This window comes from Cyprinus carpio, chromosome B5 (genome assembly GCF_018340385.1).
Source record: "Cyprinus carpio isolate SPL01 chromosome B5, ASM1834038v1, whole genome shotgun sequence".
NCBI classification, from domain to species: Eukaryota; Metazoa; Chordata; class Actinopteri; order Cypriniformes; family Cyprinidae; genus Cyprinus; species Cyprinus carpio.
Window position 1 is genome coordinate 11060147 of NC_056601.1, and position 21770 is coordinate 11081916.

A 21770-nucleotide genomic window follows, 5' to 3' on the forward strand; every position below is an offset into this window, starting at 1 on the left:
AGCTAGACAGTTAGCATCAGCTAACATTATTGACTTATTTTCAGCATGGTTATGAATAAACATTTATATTTGTCTACTCAGCTAGTTGATCCAGATACATAGTAACTTAGGCCATGTATGCTGACAAACAATATAAAAACAGACTTCACATAGGACTAAATGCATAGCATTTTAGTAAAACTGCTAATGTTACAGCAGTGGGGAAGATGAACGTGCATGAGTTATTTTATTTAATCTGTGTTATTTTAATGTTTTTTGACCTTTAAAGAGTAACTAAACCCTAAACCAACTTTTTTTTGTTAATGATCTGTAAGAATGGGGCTTTATTAGTGCTGTTCATTGATTCGAGTAACTTTTTTGACATTTGAGTATAAAGTGTTTTAATTCTACAATATATGGTGTAAAAACGTCTGAGTGCTGCACTCTTCAGGTTGAACGGTGGCTACTGCAGCTGATTTTTCCTATTGGATGTTTGGGGTGGTACGTGACGTAAGCGGTGGCAGGTGACGTAAGCAGTTTCTAGCTCACCACGCCCTTGGTACGAGCTACCACGCCCTTGGCAGTATAAAACCATCTTGTTCCGTCAAAATCACTGTATCGGCTGCTTCGTCGGATGCCCATCGTTAATCCGTTACTGCGGGTCTCAGGTTCACGCCCCACCCGCTCAAATATTGCCAGTGGGTGGAGTCAGGCTCTGACCAGGGGTTTAGTTACCCTTTAAACATAGAGACTCTCATGATGTTAATGTGTCTGCATTCAAACATTTCAGTGGGCTTAAACAGATCACCCTTTACAGCAGATTTAGATCACAAACAACTGAAAGCTTTGACCTAAATATGATTTTCAGTTACAATAATTAATCCTTAAGTTTGACATTAGTAACTTACTTTTAACAGCATCAGACGCACGCGCACTCACAAGATGTTCCGGTTCTTATTTGTGAATTCAGTTCACTGGAGACTCAGTAAGTTTGAATCAGTGAGTTGTCGACTCAAGAACAGCTGCAATTGGATCATTCCAATTCGGAAATGAATCGTTTGGTGTGATTTGCAAACCGATTGAATGGGTTCATTGAAAAGAATCAGTTCGTTCATGAATCAGACACCACTTCTGTGTCTCAGAGCACTTGATATATTATAAGGAGTAACAATAAGTTTTTTGAAATATTGTGAAGTAAAAGTAGGATCTTATGCTTTGGAATGTAGTAAAGTAAAAGTTACTCAAAATAAAACTACTCCAGTAAAGTACAGATACTTGAAAAATTTACTTAAGTACAACATCGTCAACACCTTGAATGGTTGCCGGCAGTGGCTGACAGTAACGAAGTAGTTTTACCTCGTTACTGTCCACCACTGTTGGCTACCATTTAAGACGTTGATGCAGAAATGCATCTTTGGGTGCCTCCTTCCCCGAGATTGGTTTGCAGCAATCAACCTGAAGGATGCTTACTTTCATGTGTCGATCCTTCTGCGCCACAAACCATTTCTGCAGTTTGTGTTCGAGGGGCTTGCATATCAGTACAAGGTCCTGCCCATCGGGCTGTCCCTGTCTCCCTATGTCTTCAAGAAAGTCGCGGAGGGGGCTTTTGTTCCCCTCAGAGAGCAGGGTGTTCACATCCTCAACTATCTCTTTGGTTGGCTTATGCTAGCACAGTCTCGGGATCAGTTGTGCGAGCACAGGGACTTGGTGCTCCAGCACCTCAGCCAGTTGGGTCTTCGGGTCAGCTGGCAAAAGAGCAAACTCTCCCCGATGCAGAGGATCTCTTTTCTCGGTATGGAGTTGGATTCGGTCGAACAGACAGCACGCCTCACAGAGGAACATGCATGGTCGATGCTGAACTGCTTGAATTCATTCAACGGCTGGACAGCGGTCCCACTGAAACTATTTCAGAGGCTTCTGGGGCATATGGCAGCTGCAGTGGCAGTTACACCACTGGGCTACTTCATATGAGAACACTTCAGCACTGGCTTCATGGAATTTTATTATTATTTATTAATTCGGCATGCTCTTCCCTCCTTCTCGGATTACCTATTAAAGCTGGGAGTAATCATGAGTAATCAACTTGTAAATCATTGTCAGTTAAAGGAGATTTGAGTGGATGCAGACATTAAATATGCATAATTTGCAAATAAGCAAACTTAATAATGATCCTAATGGAGTATAAGAAGACTGAACTTATAAATAAAACCAAGCAGCTTTTTGTTGGTCAATGTGGCAAATTCACATGACCAACTTGAACTTGTTGGGAAAACTGTGTGGGGAAATTTTTGGTCACACTTTACTTTAAGGTCCAATTCTCGCTATTAGAATATCATCTACCAACTACTATGACTTTTGCCTTCATAAACTCCTAATTTCCTTCTTGTTAATAGCTAGTAGGGTAGTTGTTAAGTTTAGGTATTGGGTAGAATTAGGGATGTAGAATAGGTTCATGCAGAATATGTGTTTTATAAGCACTAATAAACATACAATGTGTTAATAGGCTTCTTAATAGCGGTTAATAGTGAGAATTGGTTCCTATACTAAAGTGTTACCAATTTTTCACACTTGAAATTCCTGATTTTGTAGATTCCTATTTTAATGACTGTATTGCCCGTGTCTATACCTTCTGGCTTGTCTTGACAGAGGCAGGAGATAGAAGAAGTGTAGTGATGATGCTAAAAAGAGAGGTCAATCTTCTGTCACAATTATAACAAGACAAGAAACAATACATAGTACTCATAATTTTTTTAATGGGACATGGTGTCTTAGAGACAGACCCAGCAATGGAGCACAGGTAATCTCTCTCCCCAAGGCCCCTAAAATCTACTGCTTTAATCTTAATCTGACTGAATCTTCTTTTTGTCTAAGAGGGGGAAAGAGTTAAGAGGTTAAGAGACATATAGAAAGCAGAACCGAGAAGAAAAGAAGAGAGGAAAATAAAGAGACAAAACAGAAAAGGGGTAGAGACAGCCTATCATTCTGGTGAAAAAAAGCTTTCAGCAGCTTGTAATAACTACACATGACCTAAAGCTTGGATGATTTTGAAGGACTTAGAGAAGATAATGTAGCAACCTGTTAGTAGAAATATTGAAAATATTTTATCTTTTCACACACTGAATGGTCCTAATCCTCAGTAAAACAACCTGTGAAGCTGCACTGATCTTAAGAGAAAACCGTTTAGACACACACGCTTACGCAGAATTACAGTCACGTCATTCTTCATGATGACAGTACAGTAGCAAAAAGTTTACCAGGAGCTGAACCCACATTCGTCTTGTAGGTTCCCAGGATCTCCAGATAATTGTGAATTTTGAACCCTGACATTTTAGTGGTCTTTTTCTAATGTGATGATGTACAAACTTGATTGACATCATTTTCAGATGAAGGGCCTCTGTAAACTTGGTCACCTCTCTTGATTTTAATGGTTATATTGACAAATGATTTTAACCTGTAATGAACTTCAAGTACCTGTCATCTTGTCCACCAGTTCATCACAAAGTTCAGCAATACTTTATTTAAACTACATGTAAAAATAACAAAACAGGACAAACAAACTTGTCATGGAATTCTTTTCTTAAAAATGTTAAATGTTCTTTCATCTTACCATACCATATCGATTGCAAAAATATGACTTTTACACTTTGATGCTGCTAAAAAAAAACAATATTGATAAAAACATATGTGACCCTGGAGCACAAAACCAGCCATAAGGGTAAATTTTTTGTAATTGAGATTTATACATCATATGAATAAAGCTGAAAAAATAAGCTTTCCATTGATGTATGGTTTGTTAGGATAGGACAATATTTGGCCGATATACAACTGAAAAAAAGTCGCAACTGCCAGAGTCTTTTTCTGCAGCTCAGAGAGTCTTTTCAAGTTTAAAAAAATTAAACATTTCTGAAAAAACTCCCTACATGAAGTGCCTTTTTGGCAGCTGACCAATGACAAGCAAGTTGCAAGTCTATCTAGTCTAAAAAATATGCCGCAAACCGTGCATCATCCAACCAGAGCTCCTGGACTAAGTTGTTGGAAGCACCATACAGTTTCCTTCCCCATATAATGTCTCGCTCCCACAAACGTCGTTGTGAACCGACATTACCCTCCCTGTTAACTTCAAAAGCCAACGTTAACTTGAAAATCCAACATTTCTGCAGCACACAGCGCAAGGCTACCGTTGCAGCTGTTGTTATAGCAACAAAAGACGCTATAACAACTATTTATAACCAAAACGCTGCCAGCTATTTATTTTACTAAAAAAACGCTCTTGTCAACTTTTTCTTGTCAAAAAAGACGCCAAGTGTGAAGACGCCCATATTCTGCATGACCTTATTTTAGATCCCTTAATCCTACCTCGTACGTAAACTTAACAACCATCTTACTAACTACTACTAACTACAAAGCAGCAAAATAGGAATCATAGTTAATAGTTAACAGTAAGAATTGGTCCCTAAACTAAAGTGTGACCATTTATTATTTACTATCATTCATTCATTCACTACATTTACATTTAGTCATTTAGCAGACACTTTTATCCAAAGCGACAATGCGAGATCAAAATCAACAAGAGCAATGATATGGAAATTCATTCATTCATTCATTCATTTCAAATACACAAATACAAATACACACTAAGTTGCTAACTAATAAATGTTTATTGTGTAGGTTTATCAGGTGTTGCAGAGTGCACATTTTTGGTAAATTCCTATAGAATATAAATTCTATTAAGTAAGAATAAAAGTATATTTTGCAGTGTATTTTTAGTCAAAACAGATACAAAAGAAAAGCTGCTCAAGCAGCTAAATAGCAGACACAGAACCACTGACTCAAGCAAGGGAAACAAAAAAGGCAACAATGTTTGAGGCAGGAAGAAAATATTTAGAACTTCAGCGGAACTTTCTGAAAAGTCAGTGTTGTCAACACCCCTCTTGAAGACAAAAGCCTACAGGGGATCACACTGTGAAAAGACTAAGGGATGATTACTTAAAGAGCTGTCACTGTACAAATAAACAGTAATGACAGACAGCAGCAGATTTATTTAAACTGCTGTCTCTTTAAGACGAATCTAATATACTGTCACATGTGTTTTGCTTCTCGACGGTTTACATTAACTAAATAGCGTAGGCTATATACTGACTATGTTTAATTCAAACTGACTGTGTTTACGTGCATGAATACTCACAAGATGGACATTTTGAAATTATTTTGTATGTTAAGGTGACCAGATTTCTGAAATGAAAACTGGGGACATTTCCCATAGTTCAGTGGTCAAAATATAACTGAAATCTCACTTGTGGTTATCTAGAAATTAAAAAAACAGGGACAATATATTTTTGTATGTTTATGTGTTTTAATTGTTGTGGGTTCCATATATTAATATCATAATTAATAATTACCGTGCTGTTTGATGATCAGACTTACCCTAGTTTTTTAATACAATTTACCAAAAATCACACTGTGAAAAATAGTAAAGAGTAACTACTGCAAATAACAAACATCAAAACAGTATTATAACAAAATTATGGCTTTACAAAAACATTAAATATAAAGCAGTAAATATGAGAACATACAACTGTATTTAACAAATATGTTTAATATTTTCTAACTATATTTAATTAATTTTCACAAACTGAGTACAGTAATTAAACCTTTTTGCATTATTTTGCTTATTTTGCATTTTAGCCTCATCTCACAAAGTATGTGCTTTCTGCAAATGTAATTGTGCATGTGTAATTGATTAATTTTTCATTTTTATTTTTTATTATTCAAATCGAAGCTGTGACGGTGTAAGTCTCAGGAATGTTTAGTATTGTGTGCAAAACAATCCTGCAGCCTTATCATGCCTTGTTATACAGTGCACACAAACTGTATTACTTTGTTTTAACATGTATAGTTAGTATGTGGCTACCTTAAAACCAATAATATTGTCTCTTTTGATAATTGATAATAGCGCTCTGCTGTGATCCAAGCTCTTCATGGCTAAAGTAGCGGCACACGACCAAGTAATAAGTATAGCTCGCAGTGCCCTCTGCTGGTGAAAATAATCTCAATCATACAATTTTTGGTTTTTACAGTGTATTTGCAGGTTGCTTTGAACCAGGGGGGCAGGGTTTCATATTTTATTGAAGCATCCCTGGGCGCCGCCATTGGCTAGCGGACCCCCACCTGCTGTTAGCATTCCCTTGACTCCCATTCATTTTGCCGTCACTTTGACAGCGAATAACTTTACATCTGAAGCGTTTAAAGACTCCATTTGTCCACTCATTATTTCTAAAGAAACACGAAAATGTATAAAAGGCCCCATTACCTTGTATCTTACGTTATGGCCCCGTAGAAGCAGTTTTTTTGTAAAAATAGGCTAACGATTGCATCATAACCTGCGACTCTCTGTCGCACAGTATAGAGAAATTACCGTATGGACAGGAGGAGATGCTCGCAGACAATTTTTTACTGTCTATGAGGCTATCGGGGGGACGTGGAGGCATGAAGTCAAGGGAGAAGCCCATAGAGAGTCCATAAAAGCAACAGGACAAAATTATTCAACAACGTCTGCAAGATTTGCTGGGTGATTCAGAAGACTTACAATTGTCAGACAGGTTGCTTACGTGACATTTACGTGATCAAGCGGAGTTTGAGTCTGCGCAGTACGTTCGACCCCCAGGAAGTGCGTGCTTCTAATTGACTTCACTTGTCTCCGTTGAATCCATTGGGGTTGCTGTGTCCATTTCTTTTACTGTCTATGCTTTGAACGGGGACAGCTCCAGTTGGGGGCAGGACACCAAAAATGGGGGTGTCTGGTCACCCTATATTATATTGTATGTATTTACCCGTTTACATGCAATAAGGAGCAAAACATAACTCAATTCTGTAGTCACATGCTGTTTCAGATGCGGCTTTATGTGCGCGTGATTTGAGTGTGGGCGCAAAAAAAACAATCTATAAGAGAATATAAATTCTATAAATCTATAAATTTATAAGTCTATAAATTTGCCAGACTTAAAAGCATGTGCAAATGATTCATTCTGTCATCACGGAACCTGCGAGAACGAGTAGAATTATGCACACACCTAGTGGCATTGCGCAAATCCGCAAGTCAGAGGCCCCCCTCCGGAGGGGGGTTATGGGGTTATATTTTAAACAATGAAGTCGAGCTAATGGATATCACACAAGCAACGTGCAAACTTTGCGCAAGATTTATGCTGGTGAACGTCTTAATCTCAGTCAATGCACCAGGAAGGGAAAGTAAAAACTGACGGTGCTTTCAGCATCTGACGCTGCATTAATGGCGCATATTCTCTTAGAGATGACGAGAGACAATCTGCTTCATATGCTGATAATGGTATATAACTGTTTCAGTTTACTCCCCTAATATTTCTTTCGTGGTCCGAACATAGTGAAAAAAAGAGAAGAAAGTTTGTTTTTGAAAGTCGGTCCTTGAAATAAAGCTATTCTTAATTTTCATTAATGACTGCAGTGTTAATATTTTTAATTATAGGCCTATAATTCATTGTATAATAAATCTATGTTGAAAGACCTTTTTAAAACATTTTCAAGGATGAGTAAGCTAATAGACTAATCTTTTATTATCCACAGCGCGTCAGTTATGTAGTGATGCGCTATGACAATATTGCGGGGCAAATTAATTGTAATATTAATTTAATAATAAAAGTAACCTAATAATAATAATAGACCTAATAATAAGAAAGTAACAGGCCTACATTAATTGGAAATGTCAATTACTCTTAATATTGCCAATATTTGATTCTTTTGACTATATCTCTGGCTGTCGTCAATACATGATGTGACGCAAGTCAGCACTAAGAGGTTATCGCGGGGGCCCCACTATACACGGGCCCTGTGTGCCTGTCTGCTACGCCACTGGCAATACCCACAATCCCGCGACAAAATTCAGGTCTCTTCTGCAAATTCCTGGACTGTGAGTGATGAATAATGTGAGTGGCGTCACTGCGATTTCACTGAGAAGCTGCAGCTGTGGTGGAAATGATTTTGGTGGCGTCCCGCCATGGCAGAACGAATGTAGCGGAAAAACTGTTTTTAGCAATGGTGGCCCAATGTGCACATCTTGTGTGTGTGTGTGTGTGTGTGTGTATGTGTGTGTGTGTGTGTGTGTGTGTGCGTGCGTGCGTGCGTGCGTGCGTGCGTGCGTGCGTGTGTGATAAAAGTGTGGTTTCAGATGATGCAGAAAAAGTGAAATGTTTCTTGTTTTAAGAAGACAACTGAGACAGTTCTCAGATAACCCTCAACACCCCCCCCCTGGACTGTGGCCTATTCATTGCTCTTTTTTGACCTATTAATGTTTGGCTTATAATCTTATCTCCCTATAGAATTATATAAAACTTCACTTAAGAGCCACTGGGAGTTTACAGACAGAAACTGACTTGAAAATTTCAAGTTTGGAGACAGTTTAACTCAAGGCCTTGGTTTGTAGGTGTAGGTATGTTTAGAGGGAAGGTACAGCTCCTTCTCTAGGTGCCTGCATTATGTGGAGGTACAGTATCTTTAAATGTATAGAATGGTTGTAGGTGGGTTTTGTGGAGGTATTGTGCCAGACAAAATTCAGCTGTTTAGTGCTACAATTTATATTGACAGAGATAGTAAAACAACTGTTTATTTATTTATTTATTTATTGGCTGATTGATTGCCTGGTTGTAACTAGTTTCGCAATGGAAAGGTATTTTGTATTTCAACATATCTGCATATAGAAAATAGGGCTGTTAATTTTTTTTTTTTTTAATTGATAATGTTGTTCAGCAAGACTTAATTACATTGATTGGCATGACAGTAAATATATTCGCAATGTTACAAAAGAATTCAGTGAATGCTGTTCTTTTTAACTTTCTGTTGATCAAATATGCTGAAAAAAAATTATTACAGTTTCCACAAAAATATCTTTTCAAAAACTCTTTTCAACCTTGATAATAATAAATGTTTCTTGAGCAGCAAATCAGCATATCCACCTTATTTTTTAAAGCAAAAGTAAGCCATTTTCTGAATGTGCTTCCAGTTCATTAGCTGCTGTAGGGAAATAGCAAGAAGAAAACAAAGTGTAGTAATTGGTAAAATTGTTTGCACTTCAAACCAGTGTTCACAATTAGGATAATACATTAAAATAATATGGTAAGACACACCAGTTTGCAATATCAAGAAGCAAAACAAGCTGTTTTGTACAGCTAAAAATAACTGGAAGTGAATGATAACGGATGCTAGATACATCAGTTTTACAAATGGCTGCGCCCGCTCTTACTGGACAATAAGGTGGATTAGAATTATTTTTTGAAGGATCATGTGACACTGAAAACTGTAGTAATGGCTGCTGAAAATTCAGTTTGCCATCACAGGAATAAATTACATTTTAAAATATATTCAAATACAAAACTGTCCTTTTAAATTGTATTAATATTTCACAGTATTACTGTTTTACTGTATTTTTAATCCAACCTTAGAGAGTATAGGTGATGCTACACGGGGCAACTCTTTCATCAATGCTGCTGGGCATTGTTGCCAACTGCCAAACGATGTTCCTTGGGCACTTTCCCATTGAGACTGGGCAACAAATTTCTGTCTGTATACTTTAGATCGGTCGTGGGCCCTATGTCTCACCTGGTTGCCCTTTGAAGGCAACACTGCCCAGCAACATTGTTCAGAATTTGCCCTGTGTTTTATGTATATGTATATGTGTCTGCATAAAGGCATAAAGCAAAGCAGATTTACAGCTCTTTTTATTCTTTTTGTTGTAAACACACCAACAACACAGATGCTTTGATGGTTAACAAATTCCACATTTTTTTTGTTAAACATCCCATCTGGTTTTGATTCGACTTTTCCATTAAGAAGATTTTTCTCTTTTTAGGATAAAAATTGAGCAAATAGTTTTCTTTTAGCAGTAGTTCTGTGTGTTGTTCTGTAATCAGTATAATTGGCTTATATTACGGTATGTTTTCATGAAGATTGTTTAGTAGATGTGTGTGTGTCTGTGTATTGCGCATACTGTAGATATTAAAAAGTCAGATTAAATAAATCTATTACCTGTTAAAGGATATTAAACATATTTAAAGGGGACATAACACACACAGTTTCTGCCAATCTAATCTTGTGATACCTACAGAGTAGTATTGCATCAATCATATCTCAGAAGAGTCTTTAGTTTTATCAGATTTATAAAAGACATATAGGCTACAGCTTTATGCTTCTCTCTGAAAACAGTCAAGCGGGTTATCTTTCCCTCACAACCAAAAACATACTTTTTATAATTTGTGTTCTAAAAACAAAATGACAAATCCAACTTCCGTGACCCAATGAAGTGCTGGGTATTGTTCATACAAGGAATTCCGCCCTTTATGACATCATAAAGGACCATACTCGAGGTGAGGCAAAAAAAAAAAAAAAAAAAAATACTTTCAGTAACTTATACGAACCCTTAAGGTGTGTATTTGCACAGAAATACTCAATAGTCATACGTCCAACTTGTTTTTTTTTTTTTTTTTGTTTGTTTTTTACTTTTGCCATGTAAAGCATGAGAATCCAACTCCTTAACAATGTAAATAACTCAGAATGCAGAATGAGTTAATAACTCAGAATGTCCTTTTTAAGTGATTTTATAGCTTTGGCTAAAAACTACTGGTATTTTTCGTAATTTGTCTAACAGTCAAGTCTTTTTCTCATTAAATTTGTGCTTACTCCTTCTAACAGAACAGAGTATCATATTTCAGGTCCACTTACATCTTAGACTCAGCTTTTGTAACAGATTCATCACATTCATCTTCCTTATGCATGTCACGTACAGTGCAAAGTAATGCAGTCTCTTTAGGATGCTTGACTCTTGCACCCTGACTGACTGAAGCGGGATTTATACTTTCGCCTGGCTCCGTTTCATGAGCCTCCGCTGACTGCGCACGCACTTCCCAAAAGGACAAGGCTTTTATACTGGTCGCATTTGCCATTGTACTATTCTTTGAAACTACAGGGGGCAACGAGGAGTAATTGTCCTTTAAAACCATCAGGAATCATGGCCTTGTGGTTAGAGAGTTTGACTCCTAACCCTAAGGTTGTGGGTTCGAGTCTCGGGCTGGCAATACCACGACTGAGGTGCCCTTGAGCAAAGGCACCCAACCCCCAACTGCTCCCCGGGCGCTGCAGCATAAATGGCTGCCCACTGCTCCGGGTGTCTGTTCACGTTGTGTGTTCACGGTGTGTGTGTGCACTTTGGATGAGTTAAATGCAGAGCACGAATTCTGAGTATGGGTTACCATACTTGGCTGTATGTCACGTCACTTTCACTTTTGTCACTTTTTTTTATCACCGGTGAGAAGAAGTCATTTGCCTGTACAAATCTTGTGATGAATGAGTCGATGAATTAATCATTTCTTTATGCACAAACTTAAAACAGTCTTTAACTATTGGCTTTATTTCACATCAGACACAAGACAACTTTAAGCAAACAGTGTATAATTAATATCTAAATGAATTCTAGTTCTATTTTTATACAATAAAAATAAAACGTACTTCAAATAAAAAGCCTTGGACAAACTATGCAAAAACAAAACAAAAACAAAAAAAAACTATGCATTGTTTTTCGTCAAAAACCACCTGATGGAGTTTGAACTTCACATTAAATTGCTTCTGTTTCACACAAATGCCAGCACAGACGTTTTCCTGTGCGGAAAGTTTCAAAAGATGCCGAGCACACCACCATGCGAAATGAGTTTGCACGCACTCAAAGCGATCTTCCGGCGATGATGTCATATTTTCCTCACGTACCTAAGCGAACTTGCGGACGCGTCAAGTATAAATCAGCCTTAAATCAGCCTTGAGCCAACACAGCACTGTAAATCCATTGATGTCATCTATGGGTTCTTGGAGACTGCCTGCAGTATCTTTCAGTCAGCTCTTGGGATGAGCCTAGTAGATTGGTAGATTGCCAGTTTTGTGAAATCTTTTCCATTTGTAGATGAATTGTCGATTATCTTTCAGTGTGGATGTGACAGTGACGTGATGGATTATAAAATGCTTAGAAATGGACACAAAACCCTTTCCAAGGCTCATAACAGCTAAACCAAACCAGGCCACGTTTCTGATGTTTATATAAGTCTTCCTAGTCTTTCTTAATGTTTTGGTCATCTAAGTATTTAATGCAATGACAAAGGCTGAGGTGGACTAACCATTACAAGTCTAAAATGCATTTCTGTTCGTTTAATCAGTATATAATGTGATTTTTTTTATTATTCCTTTTTAACTTGCTGTATATCGCCTTTATCTTTTATACTTTCAACAGTATAATCACATCACATTTGAATAAATAAGAATGCAAACACAATAAGATGCATGACTACAAAAATCAATAAAGCAAACAAAGCTCAGAAATAATAAGAAAAAGCTGAAAAAAAAACAACAACCTAAAACTCACTAGCTATGTTAATCCACACTATGTGTTATTTAGTTTGTTTTGGGGGTTTATTTGGCTTTCTTTTTCATTTGTTTTTGTTTAAATGTTTAGTTGTGGAACTAAAACCTAAATTGTCCTGTTGAAAAAAATTTTTTGTAGACAGCACACAAGTGTGTGAGCCCTCTTTCCTGACACATTTGAATTCTGCGACTGTAATAGCATTTCACCTTTTGGACTCAAATAACACTGTAGATCAATTTACAACTAAATGCGTCCTATCTGTTTCTCACTTATTCATGCTGTTACGCTAGCTATTCTTTATCTCAACTTTTCTCTTATTTGTGGTCGTGTTTGTTGTAATTGTCTTCCTCATTAAACAGCTCAGAAATAATGAGGCCCTGGTATAATGCAATCAGCTCAGGAAAAAAAAAAACTATATATTTTTTCTTTTTTTTTTTTCTTCACAAAATACCATAATTATGCAAATATAATCACACCTACTCAGAAGCTGTGATAACCATATAGAAAAATCACTCATTTAAACATCGCGTACAGTCAAAAATACACCCTGACTGAGTGATCAGGTCTTGCATCCTCCTGCAGGTCCCTGATGTATCACTTGTGGGGTTTATTTTGTGATTTTAGCTGCAATGCAATACGTCTTTGTCTATTTGAAGTTCTCTCTGACAAGTTTTCTACTAATCTGGGTTTTCCTGAACATTTTGCCTTAAAGGGTTTTATGCTCACTATAATGTAGCCTGCTCATTTGATTCAGAGAAACAGTTTTATCCACAGATATTATTAGGATTGAATTATCCTGTTTTTTTTTTTCTTTTAAATGGAATGTCTCTAACATGTAATTATTGTTTCTAAAAAGGCCTCTAAATATAAAGGGTTTTTTGACAGACCAACATACTACACATTAAAGAATTACCACATAAAAGAGTGGCACTTTTTTTCCTAATGAAAATTGACAATTTCCAAGCAGAGAAGTGTTTTTTTTTTTTTTTTTTTTTTTTTTTTTTTTTTTTTTTAATTCAAGTTTTTCATTTTATAATCACGTTTCTTCACAAACAAGGTTTACAAAAAATCTGTTTATTAGTTGATTTAGTAGTATGTCCATTCTCTCAAATGGTCTCTCAGTCCATGCCTACGTTTAAAACACTTTTAAGACTGAAAACTTATGCATCCGAAAAATCCCAAAACTCTTTTTCTGCCAGCGAGAGGCAGAAGTTTTTATGCACATATCTGTCATTATGGCTCAAAGTTCACATCATTCAAAACTTTTCACAGATTCGAAGTGGAGCCGAGAATGCCAAAACTCTGAAACAAAACGTTTTCTTTCATGTAACAGTAAACTGTTACACTATATAAGTAAACACTTATCTACGGCATCCACTACTGAGTGCTGGCTTCTCACTCATCGGTGAAGTTTTAACACATTCACCTTGTTCCTCCAGTTCCTGCTCAAGTCTGAGAAAATTTTCTCAGCAACACCATTCACCCAATTACACACCTTCAGAGAAACTCAATTGGATGACTTCACACATGTTTTCAAAGTTTTGTGTTTCAGAAATACCCAATTGAGTAAGTTCACTTTAGAGATAACGTGATGATGCATCTTCTCTCATGAGTGGACTTTATCTTCTGAGGAGTACTGGATATCAACGTAGCTTATTTAAACTGGCATCTGAAGCCATTGCAGTGCAAAGCTGATTTGCACAATAGGTTTTTATTTACCACAGTTTATACGCTGAATATTACCATTACAGAATATACAGAATTATAGGTCTGTTTGAAGCTGAAGCTGTACTCCACTCTACACTGAAGTGAAGTTCTACTCCATGCTGAAGACATATCAGCAAAACTAGCAAATGTAGGTGCAGGAGACAGTGTTTTGCAGCAGCCATTTTTGCTGTATTTGCCATCTACATTACATTTTTTCTTGTATTTGCCGGAGAAGCAGGTTTTTATCTTTTGAAGAGAGAATCTCAGTGGTGGTTTCTTTGGCACCTTGCCACAAGTTTACCGCAAACCCATAGGCTTTTGGTAAAGAACCTCAGGATAAAGTTATTATTTCACTCTCTCCCCCTTCTCTATCTCTTTACCACACTTCATTTTAGACCACAAGCAGAGAGGCTCTGGTCTCTCGTCAGCAAAATTGGAGCCTCCTTTTTGTGGGGATCTCAGAGGGCTGAATCATTTTCATGTTGAGTTTGTCCTGTTAGCCAGCAATGAAGTGCTTTTTAGGCATTTAAATCAGCTACCTCCCATTTCTTTTCTTAATAGAACTTGTTTTTTTACATTTTGGATCAGCGTTCGTAATGTGCCATTAAAGTCTGTGAGTTGTAAATCATCTCAACCGATAGTTTTTCATTCCTCACCCTAACTCTGCCCATTGAATAATGAGCATCTCTGATTTATAATTCAGAGTGGAAACTGTGAATGTTGAGCATCATAACAAAACTGCAGGCACTTACTGGAGCAGGAGCGAAACTGTTGCTACTGTAGCAACTAATTAAAGTGCACATGCACACACGCACGCATATTTACATCTTCATTTAATTCCCTTTATTAGCAGCAGCCTCAGAATACAGATGGCTTTACTCTGCTGTGCATAGTAAACAGCTTTTTCCGGTGAAAGAATAGAATGAACATCCGCACGATTAGAGAAACAATGTATGTTTTGCATTGTTGAATGACTGTAGTTCTGCTCCACGTTATGGAAATATATCAACGCATTTACGCTAATCCTGTCAGGTCCTTTGTTGTAGTGAAAAGCATGTTGTCTCAGGTGTGTTTTGTGGTCAGTAATCTTTCTTTGTGCTGACTGGCAGGAGATAATGTGGCGGAGAGACTAGCCGTCGCAGTGCAGGTTTTATCCTCTATCGTATAATAGAGATATTCAAGAGCAGAAATAAGATCATGCCAACCTCATTATTCAGAGACCACCTGCTTCATTGCCTTCTAAATAATATGTGCTAGATAAAATAAAGAAGTTTTCGAGATTAATAATGTGTTTTTGTGCCGGTTGAATTAACAAAGGCGGTACTCCCACCCTGTTTATTACAGTATATTGCTTTTGTTCTGTGCCGCAGCTCGCAAGCTGAGGAAGATCGGACAGATGAAAGGTCCGGAGGAGGCTGGCCTGGTTCAGGGCACATCAGAGACAGTCCAGTACCTGTCGCCCAAGCCCAGCCTGACGTTCCACTCACAGTTGATCTTCCTGAACATCCTGGAGGCCATCGAGCCCGAGGTGGTGAACGCCGGCCATGATCATGCTCAGCCTGACTCGGCAGCTGCTCTCCTCACCAGCCTTAATGAGTTGGGAGAGAGGCAGCTTGTCAAGGTAGTGAAATGGGCCAAAGGACTTCCAGGTAATTTAAGCATGTCACATTTTCCCTTATTTCAGTTTTGCTTTTTATAAAGGGGTCAGTACCTTGATGCTCATTTATGATGATTCATATACAGGTCCTTCTCAAAAAATTAGCATATTGTGAAAAAGTTCATTATTTTCCATAATGTAATGATAAAAATTAAACTTTCATATATTTTAGATTCATTGCACACCAACTGAAATATTTCAGGTCTTTTATTGTTTTAATACTGATGATTTTGGCATACAGCTCATGAAAACCCAAAATTCCTATCTCAAAAAATTAGCATATTTCATCCGACCAATAAAATAAAAAGTGTTTTTAATACAAAAAAAAAGTCAACCTTCAAATAATTATGTTCAGTTATGCACTCAATACTTGGTCGGGAATCCTTTTGCAGAAATGACTGCTTCAATGCAGCGTGGCATGGAGGCAATCAGCCTGTGGCACTGCTGAGGTGTTATGGAGGCCCAGGATGCTTCGATAGCTGCCTTAAGCTCATCCAGAGTGTTGGGTCTTGCGTCTCTCAACTTTCTCTTCACAATATCCCACAGATTCTCTATGGGGTTCAGGTCAGGAGAGTTGGCAGGCCAATTGAGCACAGTAATACCATGGTCAGTAAACCATTTACCAGTGGTTTTGGCACTGTGAGCAGGTGCCAGGTCGTGCTGAAAAAACGAAATCTTCATCTCCATAAAGCTTTTCAGCAGATGGAAGCATGAAGTGCTCCAAAATCTCCTGATAGCTAGCTGCATTGACCCTGCCCTTGATAAAAACACAGTGGACCAACACCAGCAGCTGACATGGCACCCCAGACCATCACTGACTGTGGGTACTTGACACTGGACTTTCAGGCATTTTTGGCATTTCCTTCTCCCCAGTCTTCCTGCAGACTCTGGCACCTTGATTTCCGAATGACATGCAAATTTGCTTTCATCGAAAAAAAAAAAAAAGTACTTTGGACCACTGAGCAACAGTCCAGTGCTGCTTCTCTGTAGCCCAGGTCAGGCGCTTCTGCCGCTGTTTCTGGTTCAAAAGCACACGCCTGTGCACGGTGGCTCTGGATGTTTCTACTCCAGACTCAGTCCACTGCTTCCGCAGGTCCCCCAAGGTCTGGAATCGGTCCTTCTCCACAATCTTCCTCAGGGTCCGGTCACCTCTTCTCGTTGTGCAGCGTTTTTTTGCCACACTTTTTCCTTCCCACAGACTTCCCACTGAGGTGCCTTGATATAGCACTCTGGGAACAGCCTATTCGTTCAGAAATTTCTTTCTGTGTCTTACCCTCTCGCTTGAAGGGTGTCAATGATGGCCTTCTGGGTTAACCTCTTACCCATGATTGCGGTTTTGAGTAATGAACCAGGCTGGGAGTTTTTAAAAGCCTCAGGAATCTTTTGCAGGTGTTTAGAGTTAATTAGTTGATTCAGATGATTAGGTTATCATGATATGCTAATTTTTTGAGATAGGAATTTTGGGTTTTCATGAGCTGTATGCCAAAATCATCAGTATTAAAACAATAAAAGACCTGAAATATTTCAGTTGGTGTGCAATGAATCTAAAATATATGAAAGTTTAATTTTTATCATTACATTATGGAAAATAATGAACTTTTTCACAATATGCTAATTTTTTGAGAAGGACCTGTATCTATTAATAATAAATACAAAAAAAAAAACACAAACATAAATTGTATAGAAATTTGATTAAACCTTTTCTATGATGAACATGTTTTTTAATTTTTGGATCAAAAATTTATTTTGATATTTTTTGATGGAAATATAATTAAAATGGTCAAGATATCATAACAAAAAAAAGCCTCTTTCAAAAAATTTTTTTGAAAGAATCATTTTGAATTAATTTGACATCAGATCATTTGACTTTTTCATTACAAGACACGGTTAGTAAAATATCATGTGATGTGACCAAACACTTGATATATTAATCAATCAATAGTTAGTTAATGATATTTGCCAAAAACAATTTGTTTTCACCTTCAACAATAGAATTAAAAACCTGTTTGAAAAAAAAAAAGATTTAAATCTGTATATTGACGTGTATTCAAATGGCAATGAAAATATTAGTTTTTACTCTTTTTTTAAGTAACATTTTTTAAACCCATATGAAACCAACATGAATACAAAATGTACATTTTGAAGAAACTAGATTTTTAAAGGATCTATCTTTTTCTTTATAAGTTACACACTTAATATTCATTGACACCAGGGCCATCCTTTTGGTGGTGCAAAGCTCCGAGCTTTGAGGGGGCCCCACAGCGAACGGCCCTGATTGACACAATAGTATAATAACAAGATGGAGATCCTGCCTGGTGATTCAAGTTGGGACATCAGTGGAGAATTATTTGGTTATTTTTTTTTCTCAGTGATTTAATTATGGTTTGTATTTCAATTGAGCTTGAGAGGTGTTGTGTAATCTACTTCACTCTAATGGCTTTGATAAATGGCTTTTTGAAAAGCAAAGGCAGACTTCAATCATATGTAAAATGCAGTGGCGGCATCAAACCATGAAATACTGAAAGAAAAACAGCAGGATGGGTGATAGAAAGCAAAAGGGGTGTGGCTTGACAAGAACCCTTTTTTGAAGCTCAGTGTGACAGCGTATGATTGGTTGATTGAATCAGGTTGATGTGATTGGTTGCAGTTCTTCAGTTTCCTGTTATTGATAGCATTAATAAAACTGTGAAGCCTGGCATTTTAATCTGCACTGAATCCAATGATAAATGTGTTATGAGGGAAGTGAGATCAAGTTTATCCCAGAACGTTTAGCTTGTTTCCCCTTTGTTTCCTGAAAGTGGTGCATATGCTGCCTGGTCTTCTACAAACTGTTTTATTTGGTTCAAGTCAATGTACTGAAAATCCTCGGTTCAGATTGATATGCATCCTTTTTTCTGAAAGTAACATCAGGTGAAGTCTGATTCATGGCATGAGATGGTAGAGCTGAAATAGAGTTGAAAATGCAGTTGGTCTCAAAAAATAGTGCCCAAGCAGCTGACAAACTGTAAGTTATTGGCAGCAAACACAAACCACAAATATCTCTCCCATCTCTCCTGTCGCTCAGGTTTCCGTAACCTGCATGTGGATGATCAGATGACAGTCATACAACACACCTGGATGGGAGTGATGGTCTTTGCACTGGGTTGGAGGTCCTACAAGAACGCCAATGCACGGATGCTGTACTTTGCACCAGACTTGGTCTTCAACGAGTCAGTCTCATTCTCTTTCACATCCGCTCTGCTCTTATTTGCCTGTTTTCTTTTGTGTCCGACACCCATCTGTGTTCTGCATTGTTGCCTTCTCTCTCTCATTCCATTTTCTTCTGTCCATTTGTTTGTCTCGTAAATGTTCTAATCCATCTTTCCTCTCTCTCATTTTTCTTTCATTTCTACTCGGCAGCCCTTTCTCTATCTTATTCCTTCTCTCTATCTTCCTCTATCTCTCTCTTTCTCTCCTGGGCAGGTACATATCTTGTACTTCATGCACACAATACGAGTCTCATCGTGGATTCTTCCGAGATTCATTTATAATTTACTGCTGGCTTATCACGGTGTGGAGGATCTTTGTCACAAACACAATCCCAGGAGAGATTGGATTTTTGGGGGGGTTCACATGCTCTCAATGGCCTTTTTCACCATTATCTGAAAAAGAAAACGTCTTAAATGCATTTTGGCCAATTCCATACCACTGCTGCTGACAGAACTTGTGTATTAGGCATGAAATACATTTCATTTAGTGAGAGATTTGGGAATCATTAGATGATTACTCAGTTCAGTACTGTATGGTAATTAGCGAGTGGGAAGTTGTTGCAAACTGTTTGTTATTGTCAGATGTTTCTTTGTTTGCTTCTTTCTCTGTGTATGTCAATTAATCTGTCCCCCATCTGTCAGTCATAGGATGCATATCTCCAGCATGTACGAGCACTGTGTTCAGATGAAGCACCTCTCGCAGGAGTTTGTGCTGCTGCAGGTCACACAGGAAGAGTTCCTCTGCATGAAGGCCCTCCTCCTTTTCAGCATCAGTGAGTCTACTGCTGTTTGTGTGTGTGTGTGTGTGTGTTTGTTCAAAACAAAGTTTGTATGGATACTAACACCTAATGACACATTTAAAAAAAATAATAATAACAGTAATAGTAATTAGAGGCATCATTCCTGTTTTCTGGTGTGAGATATATGATATGCAATCTTCTATAACATAAAATGAGCCAAGCTTTTCAAGTAGCTAATATAAAATATCTATATCCTGACTTTGATCTGTTCAGAGAACTTTTAGACTGTATTCAACAAATCAAATCAATTTTGACAATCTTGTTAATATTCAATTCATTGCTGTATAAATTATTTTATCAACTAATTTTAAAAGCCAACTCCCCAAATGTAGCTGTCTCACGTTATGTGCTCAACCCTGTTACTGCAAGATTTTCCCCATTACAAAAAATATAATTAAAATATAAATGAACAAACACTAGACCACCAAATGAACTATTCCCTGCTGAGTAATAATAGCTTAATTTAGTCATAATTTGTTAAGATTTACTTTTTTACAATTTTATGTATATGTATATATATATATATATATATATATATATATATATATATATATATATATATAATATGTATCATTATTTTGTGTTTATATATTATTGAATGTTGATGTTATTTAATATGTATGCTAGAAAATATTAATCACACAAATACAGTCTGTATTTATGCTCTACATTATGGTAAAAGGGTCACAATACTTTCAAACTTTCAGAAAATAAAGCCCATATAATATTTTATGTGACCCCCTGAAAGTAAAGTACCCCCTTTCATTGACCTTTAAAAAAAAAAAAAGAATCTAGTGTAAAGAGTTTCGGTCCCTTTGTGTACCCTGTTTGTAGTGCATTTCCTACAAAAATCCTATCACAAAAAACACCACCACCACCACAGTGTAATAAATCATCCAAAATGCAATAAGCAAACACACAAAATCAGTACATTTCAATGAAATCATGTTCTTTTTCAAGTGTATGCAAGTATGTGTGCATGCTCTAATGAAGGTTTTTATTTCCATTTCTGCAGTTCCAGTGGAGGGGCTGAAGAGTCAGAAGTATTTTGATGATCTGCGTCTGACATACATAAACGAGCTTGATCGTTTAATCAACTATGGCAGGAAGACCAACTGCGCCATGCGCTTCCAACAGCTGACCCGACTGATGGACTCACTGCAACCAGTTAGTAACACACATACACGCCACACACTAAAATACTGATTAGTGTCTTAAATACAATACTGGCATGATACACTATCATTCAAATGTTTGGTGACAGTAATATTAATTAATACTTTCATTCATCAGCAAAGATTTATCATGTTGAACAAAAGTGACAGTAAAGATACTTACATTGTTACAGAACATTTCTATTTCAAGTAAATGCTTTCTATTCTTTCAGACTTTCTATTAATAAAAAGTATGGTTTCCACAAAATGTGAAGGACCACAATTTTTATCAACATTGATAATAATAAGAAACAATTTTGAGCACCAAATTAGCATATTAAAATAATTTCTAAAGGATCATGTGACACTGAAGAATGAAGTAATGGATGCTAAGAAATAGCTTTGCCATCACATGAATAAATTACATTTTTTAAGATATTGAAATAGAAAAGAGTTACTTTTAATTGTAATACAGTTTCACAGCACTACTGTTTTTGCTGTCTTTTTGATCAAATAAAGGCAGCTTTGGTGAGAATAAGAGACTTCATTCAAAAACATTGCAAAATCTTAGAAACCCCAAACTTTTGAGTGGAAGTGTGTGTTCTCATACACAAAAAAGAAAATTACAGGCAAATTCACTAAAAGGTTGTGCCACTATTCCATGCATTTTCTTTTTTAATCATTAACAATCTGCAGTCCAGTTTCAACCAGATGCTAAATGTGCTGAAAGTGTATTTAAATTAACTGTCATTCTTTTCAGCACAAACACACCATTATATGTAAATTAGGCTCATTATT

At 37.1% G+C, this 21770-nt stretch overlaps 1 protein-coding gene across 1 annotated transcript in view; it reads left to right on the forward strand.

The window, feature by feature from the left end:
• LOC109047709 (androgen receptor-like) overlaps nucleotides 1-21770 on the forward strand; it is an 82885-nt gene that overhangs the window by 54982 nt on the left and 6133 nt on the right. Inside the window, exons 4-7 of the mRNA XM_042724284.1 lie at nucleotides 15484-15762; nucleotides 18835-18979; nucleotides 19661-19791; nucleotides 20834-20985. Of these exons, the coding sequence (XP_042580218.1) occupies nucleotides 15484-15762; nucleotides 18835-18979; nucleotides 19661-19791; nucleotides 20834-20985 (707 nt within the window). The remainder of the gene's footprint in view (nucleotides 1-15483; nucleotides 15763-18834; nucleotides 18980-19660; nucleotides 19792-20833; nucleotides 20986-21770) is intronic.